This window comes from Psammomys obesus, unplaced genomic scaffold (assembly GCF_907164565.1).
Source record: "Psammomys obesus unplaced genomic scaffold, mPsaObe1.curated_primary_1811, whole genome shotgun sequence".
NCBI classification, from domain to species: Eukaryota; Metazoa; Chordata; class Mammalia; order Rodentia; family Muridae; genus Psammomys; species Psammomys obesus.
This window is the reverse complement of record NW_026586173.1, coordinates 14,191,603-14,210,117: the sequence shown is the minus strand read 5'-3', so window position 1 is coordinate 14,210,117 and position 18,515 is coordinate 14,191,603. Positions and strand designations below refer to the sequence as shown.

The 18,515-nt window shown below is 52.3% G+C and overlaps 2 protein-coding genes and 2 non-coding genes across 4 annotated transcripts; 3 read left to right on the top strand and 1 right to left on the bottom strand.

The window, feature by feature from the left end:
• The first annotated feature begins 3,087 nt into the window (after positions 1–3,087).
• Ppan (peter pan homolog) lies at positions 3,088–6,965 on the top strand. The gene is made up of 12 exons (XM_055601492.1): positions 3,088–3,175; positions 3,265–3,435; positions 4,022–4,123; positions 4,314–4,364; positions 4,452–4,622; positions 5,337–5,413; positions 5,600–5,707; positions 5,792–5,915; positions 5,991–6,069; positions 6,154–6,283; positions 6,363–6,529; positions 6,611–6,965. The coding sequence occupies exons 1-12, from the start codon at positions 3,158–3,160 to the stop codon at positions 6,820–6,822; spliced, it is 1,410 nt and encodes a 469-aa protein (XP_055457467.1). The 5' UTR covers positions 3,088–3,157; the 3' UTR covers positions 6,823–6,965.
• On the top strand, positions 4,170–4,252 carry LOC129672197 (small nucleolar RNA SNORD105). Its single transcript, XR_008719467.1, has one exon. It is a non-coding gene; the product is annotated as a small nucleolar RNA SNORD105 (small nucleolar RNA).
• On the top strand, positions 5,448–5,527 carry LOC129672198 (small nucleolar RNA U105B). The gene has a single exon (XR_008719468.1). It is a non-coding gene; the product is annotated as a small nucleolar RNA U105B (small nucleolar RNA).
• Positions 6,966–8,160: 1,195 nt separating the features above from the next.
• Positions 8,161–11,573, bottom strand: Eif3g (eukaryotic translation initiation factor 3 subunit G). Its single transcript, XM_055601347.1, has 11 exons — positions 11,513–11,573; positions 11,348–11,394; positions 11,059–11,142; positions 10,857–10,945; positions 10,679–10,738; positions 9,797–9,901; positions 9,511–9,700; positions 8,923–9,030; positions 8,659–8,795; positions 8,459–8,565; positions 8,161–8,252 (listed from the first exon to the last, which is right to left on the bottom strand). Exons 1-11 carry the CDS (start codon positions 11,530–11,532, stop codon positions 8,237–8,239), a joined length of 963 nt encoding a protein of 320 aa, XP_055457322.1. The 5' UTR covers positions 11,533–11,573; the 3' UTR covers positions 8,161–8,236.
• Positions 11,574–18,515: the final 6,942 nt, after the last annotated feature.

Sequence of the window (18,515 nt, the reverse complement as noted above, 5' to 3'; positions counted from 1 at the left end):
AAGAAGAAGAAGAAGAAGAAGAAGAAGAAGAAGAAGAAGAAGAAGAAAAGAAAGCAGCCGCCAGCCCTGGGCTACAGAGAAAACCCTTTGCTTCTCCATTGCCAGCAGAAAGAAGAAACCTCAGAAGTCACAGAAAAGGACTAACGGACAAGAGTGCTTAGGAGGCAGCAATAGGCCTGAGATGGATGGAGACAGGAACAGGAGAAAGATGAAACTTTCGATATAATGAAAGAGGAAAGTTGCTGACAATATCGTAAGGGGAGGGCTAAGAGTAGGAAGCCAGGTGGGGTTCCAGCAAAATAAAAAGTGAAGAGGGAGAATTAGGAAGGGACTTATCAGATGCATGCTCCTGGGTGAGTGTCCTTCCCTTCACTGAAAGGTTTTTCAGGAAGAAGCCAGAGTCCTGTGGCTGAGATGGTTGGTGTGGGAGGGGGGCAAATGGAAGAGGGAGGAATGAGAAACTCAAGAGTACTTGACTTCCAAAGGAAGCTTCCATTCCACGCTTCTGCCCATCTGTAGACAGGGATCCTGGGGAGCAGAGCTGGCCCTCAGCTCTGCTGAGGAAACAAAGATAATGGGCCATTCGGGGTCCACTCCCTTGACTGGCTGTTCCCTAAGTGCCAGGGAGCAATGTGCCTAGGATTCATATGGCATCTTCCTTCATTAAGGGCAGGGAGACGGGACAGTTAAGAAATGGTTGTTAAAATACAACAGATGGGGAGGCAGGATGCCAACTCAGCAGGAGGATGCCGAGTCCAAGGCTGGCTAGGGCTGCATGGTGAAAGAATGGGGAGGAGAAAAGAAAGCCAGGGAGGAAGGAAAGGGATGGAAGTGTAGGGAGAATTTTGGCTTCTTTGTAAACCAAGTTGTGTTATATGAATATGTTTCTGTTTTAATCCCAGGTGTGGGAAATGGGGCCACTTCAGATTGTCCACAGCTGCTAACTATGATTTATCTTGTGCTCTTGGAGGGTCGTGGGTTTGCCAGCTGCAAATATGTTCCTTAGAGTGTGTGACCTTTGGAATTCTGGCAACTTTTCAGAGGGGATAAATGCCAGAACCTACCAATGCCAAGCTACTTCTTGATAGGGTCCAGAAGAAGCTGCACAAACCATTTGGACACCGATCTCAATCAGATGATTTATTGGACACAACACCCCAAGACTGACCATGGTCAGGGACACAGTGGACATGAGAGCCAAGTTGTGACATTGAGTGTGTCCTGGAGTCCGTTTACAAAGGCAAAAACTTCAATTACCACATATAGGGGGTGTGAATGGAACAGGGTAGTCAGCTCTGACCCAAGTTATTTTTACTAGGTGGGCAAGCAGTTCTACCTGACCTTGAAAGTGTGCTTGGCAACTGGGGCCAACTGGGCTTATGGTTGGAGAATGTCTAGGAACAACAAAGCCATAGAGTTTCTCCTTAAACATAACATAGTTTATGGTTAACCTGACCTTGTACAGAGATTATTTTACAACAGCAATGAGCCGAGATAAGGGGGCTGGTGGGGCTGAAACAATATGGCCATAGTTATGCTACCCGAAAGGAACAGGCCGAAACACTTTTCCTATTGTTGTGATTGTTCCCATTGCTGCTGTTGGCTGGTTGCCGCTTGCTGTGGCTTGTCAGGCAGTCATGCACAAAGAGACAAGAAGAAAAAATTGAAATATTCTGATAGCCCAGGTCAAACTTCCTTGTCCCAAGGAACCCTCTGCCCCTGATCAGCAGAAAGTAGTCTAAAGAGGTCTATGGCTCCTTTCTCCTCTAACCTTTTTTTCTCATCTGCCTACTGTTGAGGGTTGGAAGGGATTGGGATGGAGAAGGGTGGTAGATATAGGCACCCAATAAAGTAGGAAAAAATGTATGCCTACCAGGAAGAAAGAGAAAAATGAAGGCAGGGTCAGCCTAAACTAAGGATGTATTAAAAGCCATAAGGAAATCCAATACTCGATAAGCTGATTGTACAATAAAACTGGATGCAGAGAGCACTCAGGGTTAAAAGTACTTGTTGCTTTTGCCTAGGATCCAGGTTCAATTCCCAGCACCCTCACGGCAGCTCACAACCATCTGTAATTCTAGTTCCCTCTCTAGGATGCCCTCTTCTTACACAGGCACCCGCCACAGGCACCAGGCACACAAACATTCACGCATGCAAAACACCCATGTACATAAAATAACAATTTAAAACATGTTTAGGGTTCTGGCAAGATGGCTCAGTGAGTAGACAGCTGCCACCAAGTCTGAAGACCTGAATTCCATGCCCAGCCCTCATACGGCAGGAGAGAACCAACTCTTACAAGTTATCCTCTGACCTCATGTGTGCCTTGGCGTATGCACCACCGCAGTTATAAATAAATTACTGACGTTGATTCGGGGAGGGGCGACGTGGGGGTGCATGCCTTTAACCCCAGTGCTTGGAAGAATCCCGCAGTCCTGTGTGAGTTGAGCCAGCCAGGGCTACACTGTGAGATCCTGTCACATATATTTTTAATATATATTACATACATATGTACGTATGTATGTTATATATATATATATTCATTTATATAAATGTATACACACACACACACACACATATATATATATATACATTTATATAAATAAATGACCCTGTCTAGCCAGGCTGGTCGCAACGCTCAGCCTAGGCAAGCAGATCTTTGTTAGCTGCAGTTCAGCTTGGCCTGCATAAGTAATATCTGTTTCAGGGGGGAAAAAAAAAATCTGTCTGAAAAAGAAAAAAAAAAAAAAAAGAGAAAGAGAGAGCGAGATAAAAGGTTTCGAACACCTTGCGAAAACAAGGTGGGCGAGTGGTTGCCCACACCTTTAATCTCAGCATTCGGGAGGCGGAGGCAGGCGGATCTCTGAGAGTTCGAGGCGAGCCCAGGATAGTAAGGGCTACATAGGGAAACCCTGTCCTGAGAAGCAAAGCAAAACAAAAAAATCCTGCAAAGAGTTTGTTCCCTCAAGGATCCCAGCAACACTGCTAGCTGACGTCAGCGGTGGGCGCACCGGAAGTGGGAAGCACTACGAGCGACACGTCGCCGGAAGTTGGTCACGCAGCGCATAAGTCGGCCCCCGTTGAGCCTCCTGCGTCGGAAGTGAGCGCTGCGCGACGGAAGCGGCTACAGAGGCGGCCTCGTGGAGAAGCAGGCAGCATGGGGCAGTCTGGACGGGTGAGGCGCGGCGGCCCGGGCGGGCGTGGGGCGCCGGTGGGGTCGCGACCCAGGCCGGGGTGCTCACCGCGCCCCTGTCGTCCCCGCAGTCCCGGCACCAGAAGCGCGCTCGCGCCCAGGCGCAGCTCCGCAACCTCGAGGCCTACGCCGCACAGCCTCACTCGTTCGTGTTCACGCGAGGCCGCGCAGGTCGCAGTGTCCAGCAGCTCAGCCTGGATGTACGGCGGGTCATGGAGCCCCTCACCGCCACCCGCCTGCAGGTGTGCAGCCTCAGCTCCCGTCCCGGGGCAGCAGCGAGGGACCCCGGGGAGGACTTGGGGCCAGAGGTGGACGGTTAAATTAAGTAGCAGAGCCCCTTCCTTCCTTGTGCGAGCCCCGGCTGAATCCCCGGCACGGCTCGAACCAGGCATACTGGTGTAGGGGCGAAATCGCAGCCTACACCAGGGGGGGAGGTCCGGGTGGAGGCCAGCCGAGGTTACATAGTGGATGTCTTCTGTAAAAAAGTAATAAAGGCGCGCCCGGGGGATGGGGTGGACAATCGAGAGAGAACTCAGAGGGAAGGGGGCTTGCCCAGTTCAATTCCCGGACCCCATGTAGTGGAGGAGGTGAACCAACCCCCGAAGGTTGTCCTCTGACCTCCACCTATACGCCCCTACGTGCTTACGCAAAAGAAATACTTTATAAAAGTTACTCTTGAGTACTGGGGCTGCAGCTTAGGTATATAGTTAAATCCTCAGAACCTCCAGAAAGCGGGGTGGTGGTCAGGAATAACATCTCAGAATCCTCAGTTTAAGCTTTTTTGCTCAGTAAGAAACACCTGTATCTATTCCTTTCTCCAATTACCAGGTTCGAAAAAAGAACTCCCTGAAGGACTGTGTGGCAGTGGCTGGCCCCCTTGGGGTCACACACTTTATCATTTTGAGCAAAACGGACAGCAGTGTATACTTGGTGAGTGGGCGCCACACCATGCCTTTCCCTCCCTCCATCCCAGCTGCTCCTGTCTCATGATGAGCCCACTGCCCTGAGCTGTTGTGATGCTGGCTTCAAAGTAAACGCTCTGAAGCAATGGAGCAAGCCTCGCCCTTTGTCCTACTCCCTAGCCAGACACCTCCACCCTCACCCATCCTTTCCTTGGCAGAAGCTGATGCGCCTCCCAGGCGGCCCCACTCTGACCTTCCAGATCAATAAGGTGAGGGGTAGAGGTGCTATGCGCCCAGGTTGCCTGGGGAGGGCCCTGGCCACACAGGGGGTCCTCAGCCTCTCCCCTCCTTTTTAGTACACACTAGTGCGGGATGTTGTCTCTTCCTTACGCCGGCACCGGATGCATGAGCAGCAGTTCAACCACCCGCCCCTCCTGGTGCTCAACAGCTTCGGGGTCCAGGGCATGCACGTCAAGCTCATGGCCACCATGTTCCAGAACCTGTTCCCGTCCATCAACGTGCATACGGTGGGCCAGATCTCCAGGCTGCTGCTGGGGGTGGGCAGGGAGCAGTATTGGAGGCCAGTGTTTTGTTTGGTCCTCGTATGGAGGGAGCCACTGGTGTGAAGCCACTGACTTGATCTTAAATTCAAAGACGGGGCTGGCGTTGACGTGGTTTTGTTACAGAGACAGGACCTCATGTGTCTCAGGCTGGCCTCCAATGTTGTTGCTGAGACTGGACTTGAATTTCTGCTCCTCCACCTTTTTTTTTTTTTTTTTTTTTTTTTTTTTATGTATAGTGTTCTGTCTGCATGTAGGCCAGCAAGCCAGAAAAGGGTACCAAGTCTCATAGATTGTTGTGAGCCACCATGTGGTTGCTGGCAATTGAACTCAGGACCTTTGGAAAAGCAGCTAGTGCTCTTAACCTCTGAGCCATCTCTCTGGCTTCTCCTGCCCCTTTTTCTTGACCCGAGGTCATATGTTAGCCCAGGCTGGGCATAGACTTGTGATCTTCTTGCCTCAGCCACCCAGCAAGACTGTAGTTTCATATACATTCCTGGCACAAGGCCCCATTTAGTAAGAAGTCTGATAGGTTCCAGACAGTTTGTAGACACCTGTGGGCCACTCCTAGTACTCCTGAACACACTGCAGGAGAGAACCAGCTCTCCCACCCAGTTGTAGTCTCTGGCTTCAGCACTTAGACCACAGGCATCTCACAGGTCCCATCTCCCTGGCCCCCAGGTAAACCTGAACACCATTAAGAGATGCCTCCTCATTAACTACAACCCCGACTCCCAGGAGCTGGACTTCCGACACTAGTGAGTGTTGGTGGGAGGGACTCAGGGTGGGACACCCCGTGCACCTGATGAGAACTTTGCTGCTGAGACTGTGTGATTGCTCAGACTCAAAGTAAACGCCCTGATGCATGCACAGAAGCGGGGGATCAAGGAGCTGACCTTGGACTCCGTGACCCTTCACCCCTCCCTCTGCTCTCACCACTACAGCAGCATCAAAGTGGTTCCAGTCGGGGCAAGCCGGGGCATGAAGAAACTTCTGCAGGAGAAGTTTCCCAACATGAGCCGATTGCAGGACATCAGTGAGCTGCTGGCCTCGTGAGAAAATGGGTGGTGGCAGGTGCAGCTTCAGGGGTCTGCAGCCCAGGCGGAACACCCCAGGTGACCTGTTATCCTCCGCAGGGGTGTGGTACTGTCAGAGAGTGAGGTAGAGCCAGATGGAGAACACAATATCACAGAGCTGCCCCAGGCTGTGGCCGGACGTGGGAACATGCAGGCCCAGCAGAGTGCCATCAGACTTACAGAGGTGAGGGGTGCTCACGGTGGCTCTCGAAGCCCCCAGTCCCAAGGCGAGACTGACTCTTCCCATCCCTGTTTCCAGATCGGGCCCCGGATGACACTGCAGCTCATTAAGATCCAGGAGGGTGTTGGAAACGGCAATGTCCTCTTCCACAGTTTTGGTGAGGGGACAGGGTGAGGCCAACCTGTGAGAGCAGTGCTCAGTCCTGCTGTGACCTTGACAGATATGTCTGGTCCTTCCTCAGTGCACAAGACGGAGGAGGAGCTGCAGGCCATCCTGGCAGCAAAGGAGGAGAAGCTACGGCTCAAAGCACAACGTCAGAACCAACAGGCTGAGAACTTGCAGCGCAAGCAGGAACTTCGGGAGGCCCACAAGTACACAGAGGCACTGGGCAAGAAAGGTGGGTGGGAGCTTGGGCACCTGGGCAAACTGGCTCATGACACACTCCTCCAGGAAAAAGAGCCTGGCAGGCATGAAGCGGGCCCGTGCAAAGGCTGACGGTGACAGTGATGCTGAGGACCCAGGGGCACCTCCAGAGGCAGAGGGGGCCGGCCAGCTTGAGGAAGATGAGGACGATGCTGAGTATTTTCGCCAGGCTGTGGGCGAGGAGCCTGACGAAGGTGTGTAGCAGGGTCTGCTGTGACACCCGGGGCCCTTTCTTTATTTCCTCCTGAGGACATGGAGTATTTGTCTTTCCACAGACCTGTTCCCCAGAACGGCCAAGCGGAGACGGCAGGGAGGGCCTCAGGGCAAGAAGCAAAGAGGGAAGGAGCAGAGGCCTGGCTTGGGCCGAGGTCAGGGTGGCAACTGGCGGCCTCCAAAGCTGCAGGGTCGATCCCAAAGAGTCAAGACCAAGCCGGGACCCAGAGCCACACGCCGGGACAGGGGTCCAACACCAAGGCGAGGAACTTGAAGCTGCCTCACTGCCTCGCAGTGGATGGACCATGGATGCCCCAGATTGGGGCCCGGGATCTGCTTGGGCTCCAGCGCAGCCCGGTTTCCTTTTATAAAGGAACTGTCCACTTCCTTTCTCCAATAAACCTGACTTTTTTTTTTTTTTTTTAATCTTCTCTCTAGTTGAGGTGGGGACAGAGTTAACAGTACTTGGTTGTGACAGGCCAAGAGACAGGTGCAGGTGTATGAGGAGGAAGTGACCAGGCCAGAGGTAGGTAGTCCTTAAGAGTGTTGCATGTACCTAAAAGAGGCTACCTTGTTGATGGAGATGGCTGCTTGCTGGCGAGGAGAATGCAGGGCTTTGTAAATTGGGGGTGGGATTGTGGAGAATGCGAAGACTAGAATGGAGACGCTGATTTCTTTGGGGACTTTCTGGTGGTTGTAGAGGATTCGGCAACATGAGGGGAGTGTGGACCAGAACTGCTCTGGGTGGAGACGGCAGGTGGCAATGGCTTGGCCCTGTACTGCCTTACGACCCAAGAGCCAAGGCCCTGGCACTTAAGTTGTGGTCTTCTCTGTGCAGCTGGCAGTCAGCAATACCATGCATTGACACCTCCTCTGCCTACTTCTCTACTCACCCAAACACTAGGGCTTCAGGGAGGTGGCCTGCCACCTGGAGTGCTTTGTGGCCGCCTGCGACCTGCTGGGCGGCAGCAGTATCACCTGCATCAGCCTCCACAGCCTTTCTTCACAGGCTTTCTACCCAGGCATGCCTGGCTTGTCAGTGTTACTGGCTGGATCATGCTTGGTACCAGAAACAGGCCCCACCAACCTGCATGTCCCAGGATGTGCAATCCTGTCTCCTGCAACAAGTGCCTAAAGGATGATGGACAGCCAGCTAAAGCCCTGCAGAACCTCCAGCCTGGTGTTGGCAGTCCTGGGTGGTGTCCTTTCTCTGCTGCTCACACAATGGCACACAGTGCCCTGGGGCTGGTGCTGCTGCACAGGCAGCAGGACCGCAGCCCAGAAGCTGTGCGTTATGTTGGCACCTGATGGCGTGGCCATCTAGGCCTGCTCCTGTGTGCCCTACCACATCATACAAATGTTCCACATGAACACCTTGCGCTGCATGGATGGCTGCCCCAGCTACACCAACGAGTCGCAGGCTTAGAAGGAACTGGAGCTGGGGCCCTGCTTTAGCTCCAGACAATATGCACCCTTAAGCCTCTTGGTCCTCCAGTTACCCCTCAAGGCTGGTGCCTCACCAATGAAGGCTGACTCCCATCTAGCCAGGTCTTTTGTAAGACCTCAGTGCCAACCCTCACAGGGAGACCCACAAAAACAAGCAGGACACGAGTCTATTTGGAGTCTGTTTACTGAAGGCTTTCTGTCCCTGATGGTCTGGGTGACAGCAGCACGTGGCAGGTCTCTTCTTAGTTCGTAGATGGTCTGGAAAAGAGGGAAGGGGAGGTGGTAAGGATACTAGTGGGGACTGATCCTGAAGGTGCCTGGGACTACACCTGGCATACCAGGGGAGCCTAGGCCTTGCCTGCCAGTGCTTTTCCCAGGGGACAATACAGAGCTTTCCTTCAGACAGGCCTGGCAACCACGTAACTGGGCTAGGGAGAACATGGGAAGGGGGTGGGGTTTCTTACTTGGCCCACTCGACATTGAGGATGAGGTGGTCATAGCCAAAGCCAGACACCCCTGCAATGGCGCGTGCAGCATCCTCCCGGCGGTGGAAGCTAATAAAAGCAAAGCCCTGGGGGCAGAAGCAGACATTCAGGTAGTAAGAAGTGGGTCAGTCACAGGACCCCACTTTCCAGACGCCCACTCCTCAGACCAGCCCATCCACCTTGGACTGGCCAGTGGTCTTGTCCTTGGCCAAGTAGATGCGAGAGATGGAGCCAAAAGGCCGGAAGAGCTCCTGCAGGTCAGTCTCACGGGTGTCCTCAGACAGGTTAGTAACACGGATGGTGGCATTGTCGTCGGCTTTGTGGGCAGGGCAGGGTGGGGAGCAGTGAGAAGCATGCCATAGCTGGACCCCACCCGCACAATGCAGGAGTAATGACAGCGTCGGGCCAGCCACCTGCTACCTGGGCTGCCCCTCCCTCCTCACCTCTGCGGTTTGGCTGCATAGACTCCCCACGGCGGCTGGCCCCGTCCCGGAGACTTGGGGGCACATACTTTCCTGTTTTGTTCTGGGCAGCCTGTACGGGCTCCAGCTCTGGAAAATAGGGATCAAAAGTAACATTCAGCCCCAGCCGTAGGCATCCAGTCATCCTCTGGTGACCCAAATGTCACATTCAGGACCCTTCAGAGCCCCTGCTGACAACATGGGCAAAGCGAACAAGCGGAAGGGCAGACACGATCCTGGCACCCACAGCCCCACGGCATCCAGACTGCAGGCATGTGACTTAAGCTGCTTGCTCATTCATGATGGTCAAAAGCAGAGCTCCGTGTACATCACAGGAGGCAGCTACCCACCAGACCCATTAGATTTCCACCTACAGAGCCGCACTGAGCCCAGAACATGGGCATTGCCTGTATGTATGTGCAATACACACATGCGAGAGTAGGTCATCAGCCACACACATAGGAACAGCCATGCCCCAAGCTGCTCAAATTTGGCTACATGCTGTGGAAAGAAAACGGCACACGGCAAAGGGATGAGCGGAGGCCTCTCCCAGGTCCCCCAGGCCCAGACCTCCTGGCAGCTTCTCCTTCTCCCCGGTGGACAGGCCCAGCTGCTCAGCCAGCTCCCTCTGCATGGGCCCCAGTGTGTCCTTGTAGGGGCAGCGAGTGGTCCAGTGGTCGCCCTTGCAGATTCGGCAGGACACGATCTTCTGGCCCTTGAGCTTGTTCATTGGGTCCTCTTCCTCCTGGCAGTTTAGGTCCTGGCGGGGAACAAGTGGGATGGCTCAGAAGGGGCGGCTGTGCCCTGCCCACCCTCCCCCAACTGCACTTCTGAGCTCCAGCTTCACCCTGCTCACCTCTTTGCTGGTGATGAAGGTCATGGAGACATCATCACTGACTGTGGTGGTGGCCACATTGGGCCCCGGTGGGTCAAACTCCGAGTTGCCAAACTTCTTCCAATTCTGGGTCCCAGAAGGATAAGGAAAAGTGGGAACAAAGTCAGGCAGGATCCCCCAGTGAGGTACCCCAGACAGACAACCACATCAGGGCCTTGAATCCTATGTTCTAGTCTCTCTAGAGGCCATCTATGTGATAGTGGTGACAATTCCCATTTCCTAAGCGAGACATGGTGCTGCTTGACTGTCACCCTAAGACTTGAGGTGGTAACCGGACAACCCTGAGATACACCAACTCAGAAGCAGCCTGAGCTAGGTGAGGCCCTGTCTCAAAAAAAAACAAAAACCAAGTAACTAGATAAAAAGCAAGCAAAGGGGAAAAAGGGTGCTGGTGAAGTGGCTCAGTGTGAAAAAGGGCTTGCTGTCCACTCAAGAAAGAGCTTGATCCCAAACTGTCATAGACTATGTTAAGCATGTGCTGGGCTGTGGTGGTATATACCTTTAATCCTAGTGCTTTGGAGGCAGAGGCAGGTTTTCTGAATTTGAGGCCAGCCTGGTCTACAGTGTAAGTTCCAGGACAGCACGACTACATAGAGAAACGCTCGCTGTCTCAAACAAACAAAAAAGCAGAATGTGCTGGAGGAATGACACTTTGCACACGCACAAACTAAACAGGAAAAAAACAAAACAAAACAACAAACACCTAACCTCATCAACTCCGGGCGCCAGACACTAATCCTTAATTCTATATCAACAAGAAAGACAAGAAAGAGCTTCCCAAACTCCTCCAGTCGGCTGTAGGGTACCCCCCCACGCCCAGTAATGGAGGTAGGAGGGGCTCACCTTCCTCCTGGCCACAGCCTTTGATGCCTTCCGGGTCTCAATCCTGAAGGTTCTGACAATCTAAAGATGGACGGGCAGAGGAGTGCTTCCGGAGTCTCAGGAACTTTCTCACCCACCCAAAGTACCCGCACCCCTGCTCTGAACACAGAGGAACACCGAACGTCTGCGCCGACCTCACCTTGAACTTCTTGCCCTCTTCATCTATCTTGTACTCGGTCACCGTCTTTATGTTCCCGTTGATGACTTCCTTGGGAGGTGGCAGTGGATCTGGAGAAAGATGACAGAAACTGAGTCCTGGGCCATGGGAACTGGCTGAAAAAATAGGCTTGAGGGTAGGAAGGGAGGGAGGGAGGGAGGAGGCAGGGACTGACGAAGCTCACCTCCAGGCAGTAACTCAGGCTCTGGACTGGTGTCACCGGTGGGCAAAGGGATTCCTTTCAGGAGTTCGCTGGTGACACACTTGTCTGCCAGAGGAAACGCGGGGGGGGAAGAAAAATGAGCTCCAGGGCTGGAACTATCAAGCCAAGTGGAGGGTTTGGGGGTGACACTCGCTTCGGGGGCAGAGCGCAAGGCGGGGGTGGAGAGGGCAGCGGGCAGCCCCGCGCGGCTCTAGCCTGAGCGTGAGTCCTGGGGTATCGCAGCGGCCAGGGCCGCGGCACAAGCACTCACCATCCTCGCCCTCCTCTTCCACCTGGTCGGCCCAGCTGGGCTTCGAGCTGCGGGGACACGAGATCGGTGAGCGGATCCTGGCCCCCGCGCCGCCCGGGCCACCATACACCCCAGAGCTGCCCCCACACCGCCTCTCTGGAGACCCTGCCGCCACCCCACGCTCACTCAAAGTCGCCAGTCGGCATCGCGAAGTCTGGCTCCACGCAGCTCCAGCCCGGGCAGAGAGCGGAAGCGCAGGGAGAATGAGGCTTCCGGTGCCGCTGCCGCAGCCTAGAGCGGCCAGACCACGGTTAGCACAGCGCCTCCCTGCGGACAAAGGTGGACACGCAGGTCTCGTGCGCCGCGAAGCGCTGTGATCCAAGCTGGGACTGGGAGAGAGCATCCAAGAACTTCTTGAACTCCCCCCCACACTTCTTTGTCGGGTGATGGGGCTAGAAGTCAGTGTCTCACTCTGAGCTAAGATACGCAGAAACTTCCTGCACTCTTTCTGCCTCAACCTCCAAATGGTTGAAATTACAGGTTAGCCTTGAAACTCATGATGTACCCCAGCTGGCCTTGAACCCATAGCAATCTTTCCACCCCACCCGCTTCCCATGTGCTGGGAGTACAAACGTGAAACCACATCCGAGACTGGCTCATTCTCTCCCTCCTCCTGGAGAATTAGGATCCCAGTAATCCCAGTACTAGGCTGGAAGCTCATGAGTTAAAGGCCAGTCCCGTCCACGTCCTGGATTCCAGGCTAGCCTGCTCTACATGAGACTCTGTCTCTAAAACCAAAACCCTGGAGTCTTGCTTGGTCCCCAGGATTGCCCCTGAACTCCTGAATGCCAGCAATTCACAAATAGCTGACTACAGTTGTGTGCCAACAAGCCTGGCCGAAAACACATGTATGAAGAACGTTCTTGCAGCTGGGCGTTATCATCCCAGCACTCTGGGAGGCAGAGCCAGGTGGACCTCTGTGAGTTAGAGGCCAGTCTGGTCTACAAAGCGAGCCCAGGACAGCCAAGGCCACACAGAGAAACCCTGTCTCAAAAAACAAAAACAAACAAATGCTCTTGCTCCATACTGTTTGGGGGATACCATCATTCAGGTCTTGTTGTGGAAGAAACAGGCTCAGAACAAACCTCTCTGTGCTAAAACATCCTTTCTCCGAGCAGGAGGCCAAATGGTCTCCTGCGCTTTCTTTTCTCTGTTTTTCTGCTGGGTTTTATCACACAATCGTACGTGTGCATGTCTGCGTGGGCATGCACACACTCATGCTGTGTGTCTGAAGACACCGTGTTTGTGCATACACAAGCCCTTCTGCCACAGCACCCAGATGGAATTCAGAGGACGTTTTGAGCTCTCTCCTCCCACTTTGTGGGCCCTAGAGATTGAGCTCAGGTCTTCAGGCTTGCAAGCCTCCTTAGCTACAGACATTTCTCACTCTCTGCTCATAATCATCTCAAACTACTCCCTGTGCTGAGCTCTTGTCCACAGAGATATTCCTCTAGAACTCTGATAGAATTTTCATTTACTCGATTCTCTGCTCTAGGAGTATGCATTCCAAAAAGTTTGTTGTGCTGGGGTGGAATGCGGGGACTGGGACACATTAGGGACAACGTATATTCCCAGCACTTAGACCTTGTTTGTGTCTTGGGCTGCACGATGACTCAGTGGGTAAAGGCGCTTTCCACAAGCCTCGTCAGCCTGAGCTCACCTGGGACCCGGGACCCGGATGGCGGAGGAAGAGAACTGACTCTATTGGTTGTTCCCCAGCCTCCATGTGTGGTGGGTGTGGCTTCCTCTCACACACTAGATTGTAGTGAAATTCTAGTATTATTTTATCTAGGGGAACCATCAGAATGGAGAGTTATTTCCCACAAGTATGTAGGTCCTGAAGGAGTCTTGCATGGCTGTCTGAGATTCAGTCCACAGCGGCTGGATCTCCCTGCTGCCAGCAAGGCCTTACCTCATCCTCGAGTGAGCCTTTCTTCCATAGACCCTCTCAACCAGGAACATCAACAGTAAATAAAAATACAATAAAATCAGACAAGGTCAGGCAACATCCAAGCACGGTGTGGCCTTAAAAGGAAGGTGGCTAACTGACTGACATTCCGTTTTTACTGTTTTTCTCTCTAAGGATGCAATAAATAAAATGGCCACCCCAATGCTAGGGAGGCCGAGGCAGGAAAATTGAGTTTGAAGCCAGCCGGGAATGATGCAAATATAGTTGCTCATGTATGAATGCCTCAAATAACTAACAACAACAATAACAACAAACACCAGACTGAAGCGTTCAAGGTCTTTATCCTCCTGTTTTCTGTGAAACTTTAGTTTTCTTATGAGAAAACTTCTTGAGTAGCTGCTAGCCGGCAGAGTGGTCAGTTAAAACAAGGCAGTTGGGGAACCAAAGAAAGAATCCGAACAGCAAAGCCACCTTTTAGGAAGGTGACCCACCTTGGGGTACAGCACATCCGGTGGCTGAGGCAGGAGGGCCATCTCAAGATGGAGGCCGGCCTGGGTTACAGAGCAACACCCTGTTGTAATGAAATGAAAAGAAAATGGCTGGGCAGTTTCAAAAGTACAAACATGAAGTATAGGGGCCTGAGAGATAGCTCAGCGGTTAAGAGCACTGGCTGCTCTTCCAGAAGACCTGGGTTCAATTCCCAGCACCCACAGGGCAGTTCAAAACTGTTAACTGCAAGAGCTGACACCCTCACACAGACATACAGGCAGGCTAAACACCAATGCACATAAGATAAAAAAAATAAAGTATAGGTAGGATTGTTCCTTGGAACCTAGTAGTTTAACAAACTGTGTGCAAAGGTGTGACAGTGAGGCGGCTGTGGCGGGAGTGGTGGCACTCGGGCAGCCTTCAAACGCCACTTGCACTGCACTGGGAGAACCTAGAGATGGTGTCTCTCGCTTTTTCTGGGCAGCAGAGGCTTTAGCCGGGCCTCAGAATTGCTACATAGCTGCGGATGAGCTCAAGCTACTGATCCTCCTACCTCCACCTCCCAGCGCTGGCGTGACAGGCAAGCGCCATCACAGCTGGTTTATTTAGGGCTAGGCATGAAGCCCAGTCCACACTGGCCAAGCTGTCTAGGTTTCTATGGCTGTGAGAGACGCCATGCCCAAAAGCAACTTAGGGAGGAAAGGGTTCATTTCACCTTCCAGTTCATAGTCTGACACTGAGGGAAGCAGGCGGGAGGCTAGAGATGAGAACTGAAGCAGAGGCCACCGAGCAGTGGCTTGAAACCCATGACTTGCACAGTTGGCTTTTGGCTGTCTGGTTTTTGTTGTTTAGTTTTTGTATTTTAAAGACAGTCGTTCTATCTCCCAGCTGTCGTGGCACTATTTAGATCAAACTGGCCTCTAACTCACAGAGATCCAACTGCTTCTCAAGTTCTGGGCTTGAAAGCATGGGCCACCATCCTCAGCCCTTTAGTAGGTTTAAAAAAAAAAAAAAAAAAAAAAAGCATGGTATCACTGTTCAGGCTGGCCTTGAACTCAGTGATCCACATTCCTCTGCCTCCCAATATGGGAATTAAGGGTGTCTTCCATGCCCATGTCTGACCCTTGAAAAAAAATTTAAACATTGTTTTTTTTTTTTTTGTGATTGTGTGGAGATCAGAAAACAACATCCAGGAGTTGGTCCTCGCCTTTTGTCATCTGGGTCCCAGGAGTCCCACTCGCGCCATTAGACTTGGCTTCAACTGTGTTTATTCACGGAGCCGTCTTCATGGGTACTGTTTTTTTGGTCACTGGCAAACCACCTCGCATGTCTCTGCTGAAAGCCTTTCCCTTCACCCTGGCCTAAACTCACCTTCATCTTGCATTAGCTTTGCGGAGGCAGATTTAAGGCTTGAGTTTTTGCCTCCATGCCTTTCAAACCACTCTCTTTAGAGGCTGGGGAGAGGCGGAGGGGCATGCTTGTTATCTTGGTACTCCAGAAACAAAGGCAGGAGAATCATGTGCTCCAGACTAGCCTCAGCTATATGACCAGTATGAGAAAAGCCTGGGCTACTGGAGACTATCTCAAAATCAGAATATAATTCTGCAGCCTCTATGGAGGTTTTGATGGATCTATCAGACCCTGTGGCATCCCACCCACTTCTAGGCCTAATTACCTTACAGAGGAACAGCAGCTTCCGGGGATACTGTTTTGCTCAGTCGTTTGACATGTGCTAAATGAATCCCTTAAAACAGAAACATGCAGTTGGGAATAGTGACTCATCCCTGCAACCTCAGCAGTGGAATGAAGTCTGAGGCAGGAGGATCACTGCCAGTCTGAGATCAGCCTAGGCTACATAAATGAGCTCCAGGCTAGCCTGAGCTATATAAAATTAGACCCACCTCAAAACATCTACCACAAACCATCTCAGGCCATCGCTCACACCACATAAGCCCAGCCCTCAGGAGGGAGGCTGAGGCAGCAAAATTAAGGCAAGCTCAAGGGCAGCGTGTGCTACAGAGTGAGACCCTCAAAAAACCCAGACAGGCCCAGAGAGCAACCGACCTGGACAGTGACCAGAGGCGGACGCAGACTCAGAGCTGCTCAGGGTACTTAGAACAAGCGATGGTTGACTGCGCAGCCGTAAGAGAGCTTTCGGCTAAGCCCAACAACGCCCCAGAGTTTGCAGTGGAAAGAAACCCTGTTATCCTCTGGCCCCACATGTGCACCAGAGGACAAAAAGCCACACAAACACACCAAACACAGGGCAACAGCTGGGCAAGGTGGCACACACCTTTAGTGCCAGCACCTGGGGAAGCAGTCAGGCTGATCTGGGAGTTCCAGGCCAGCCGGAGCTACGGCGAGACCATCTCAACCCCTACCCCACAAAAACCTGTCAGGTGTGACAGAGCACAGCTTTAACCCTGTACTTGGAATGCAGCGGCAGGCAGATCTTTTGTGGCTGGCCTGGTTTATATAGGTTCAGGCCAGGCGGTGTGTGCAGATTCGACTGAAAATGTGCTTACATATCTGAATGCTTGGTCCCTAGCTGGAACTGTCTGGAAAGGGTTAGAAGGGGTAGCCTTATTGGAGGTTGTCACTGGGAGTGGCCTGTGAGGTTTCAAAAGGCCACTCCAGGCCAGTGTCTCTCTTGATTCCTGCTTGTAGAAGAGGTAAGTTCTCAGCTAACCGCTCCAGCACCATGCTCCCTCGCAGGATTGCCATGGATTTACTCTGAAATTGTAAGCAAGGCTCCAATTAAATGTTCTTTAAAAGTTGCCCTGGTATTGGCAACATGGTCTTCAGAGTAATCGGAAAGTAAGGTACCCGGCCACAAAGTGAGATTCTGACTCGGAACAAACGAGCCCCTATTCTGAGGCACGTAATGGTTCAGCAGTTGAGTGCTTGGTGTGCAAGCTGGGCATCTGAGTCCCTAGAACCCACATAGAGTACACCCTCAGAGCTGTTCTGACTTCTGTGGGCTGTGGCGTACGCATACCCCCATCATACTATAAAATTTGACATATAGAAGAACTTTTGTTTTTGAGACAGGGTTTCTCTGTGGATAGCTTTGGCTGTCCTGGAACTCACTTGTAGACCAGGCTGGCCTCGAACTCAGAGATCAGCCTGTCTCTGCCTCCCAAGTGCTAGGATCAAAGGTGTGCACACCACCACCACCACCACCACCCAGCCTTAGCAAAACTTAATGGAGCTGGGGGTTTGGATCAGCTGGTAATGTTCGCCTAGCATGGGTTCCACCCCAGCATTGCATAAGTTAGGAGTGTTAGCGCGGGCAGGTTGATCAAAGATAGCCCGAGCAACGTGACATCATCTCCAAACAAACTCAGTTTGACCTTCTGGTTTCTATTCCCTGAAAGCAAAGCTTAAACTTGAGCTCTGAAGGGAAGCATGTCCGATGGTTCAACACAGCAGCACATCCGGGTATCCACACGCCTGAGCTGGGCCAAGTGTGTAGAGGTGGCAGTTTGGCACATGTCCATTACCAGAAGCCAGCATGGAAGCCACCCTGCAACTTCACTCAAGAGACAACAGCCCAGGGCCCGCTGGAAGACAGTAGCTGCCCCACAGAGGCAAAGAGGCACTGCCATCCATTTACACAAAGAGTCCATCCTCTGACTGTTGTTCTGGCCGGGTGTGGGGGCAGAGTTATAAACACAGGGTTTGGAGAGGATGAGGCAGGAGGACTAAGTTCAAAGATAGCCTGGGCAACATAGTGAGGCCTTGAATTACTGCTGGCTTTAGTATAGCACATCAGAACTTGAAAGGTACACGCGGGAGGATTGCCGCAACTACTGGGTTACCCTAGGCTCCACAGTGAACATAGTGGCCAGACATGGTTACAAAATACATTTAAAAAAAAAAAAAAAAAAAGATGTGTATATGCTGAGCCACACCCAATGACCCAGGAGCCTCCTAGACATTTCTTGAACAGATGAGAAGGGCTGCAGGATCTCAGCACAGTTCACATCCTGCCTGTTTGCTCCTGAGGGGTCTTGGCACATTTGTGACTCAAGGAGTAAACTGATGAACACAGACATGTTTGCATTTTATAGTCGACATTCCCTAAAGACAAACTCAAGCTCTGTTCACTTTAGAATTCAGTAGATCAAGTCAGACTGCAAAAAGCCCAGGCTGCTCTTAAGCCAACTGGAGTTCTGCTTGAGGTCTGACAGACTGGAGTTTGGAAGGCAGCTCAGCTGTGGTTCTGCCCCTCTTCTCGCTCCAGCATCCAGCTCTTATACCCTCATGATCACAGGATGGCTGCCGTATAACCAGACACTGCAGGAAACGGTCAACTCCAAAACAAAAAGGGCAAAGTGGGCCGGGCACGATGCCATATGCCTGTACTCCCAGCACTCAGGGAGACAGGCAGGTAGATCTCTGCAAGTTCAAGGCCAGCCTGGTCTACAAAGCAAGTCCAGAACAGCCAAGGCTACACAGAGAAACCCTGTCTAGAAAAAAAAAAAAAGGGGTGTGTGTGCGTGGCAAACTAGCCACAGAGATTAGGCAAGACTGGCCTCTTAACAGGCTTCCTAGAAAGATGTACTAGAAAGTCCCACCTACTTCTCAGTGAAAGAACGGAGTCACAGAAGTGTACCCTACCAAGGCACATGAAGAGATGCAGGCGGCATGTCCATGGACACCTTCATGCCGGCGCCCTCCCCTCCTTTGCTGGTGGGGAAGCGGGCAGAGAAAGCGGTCACCACCCGA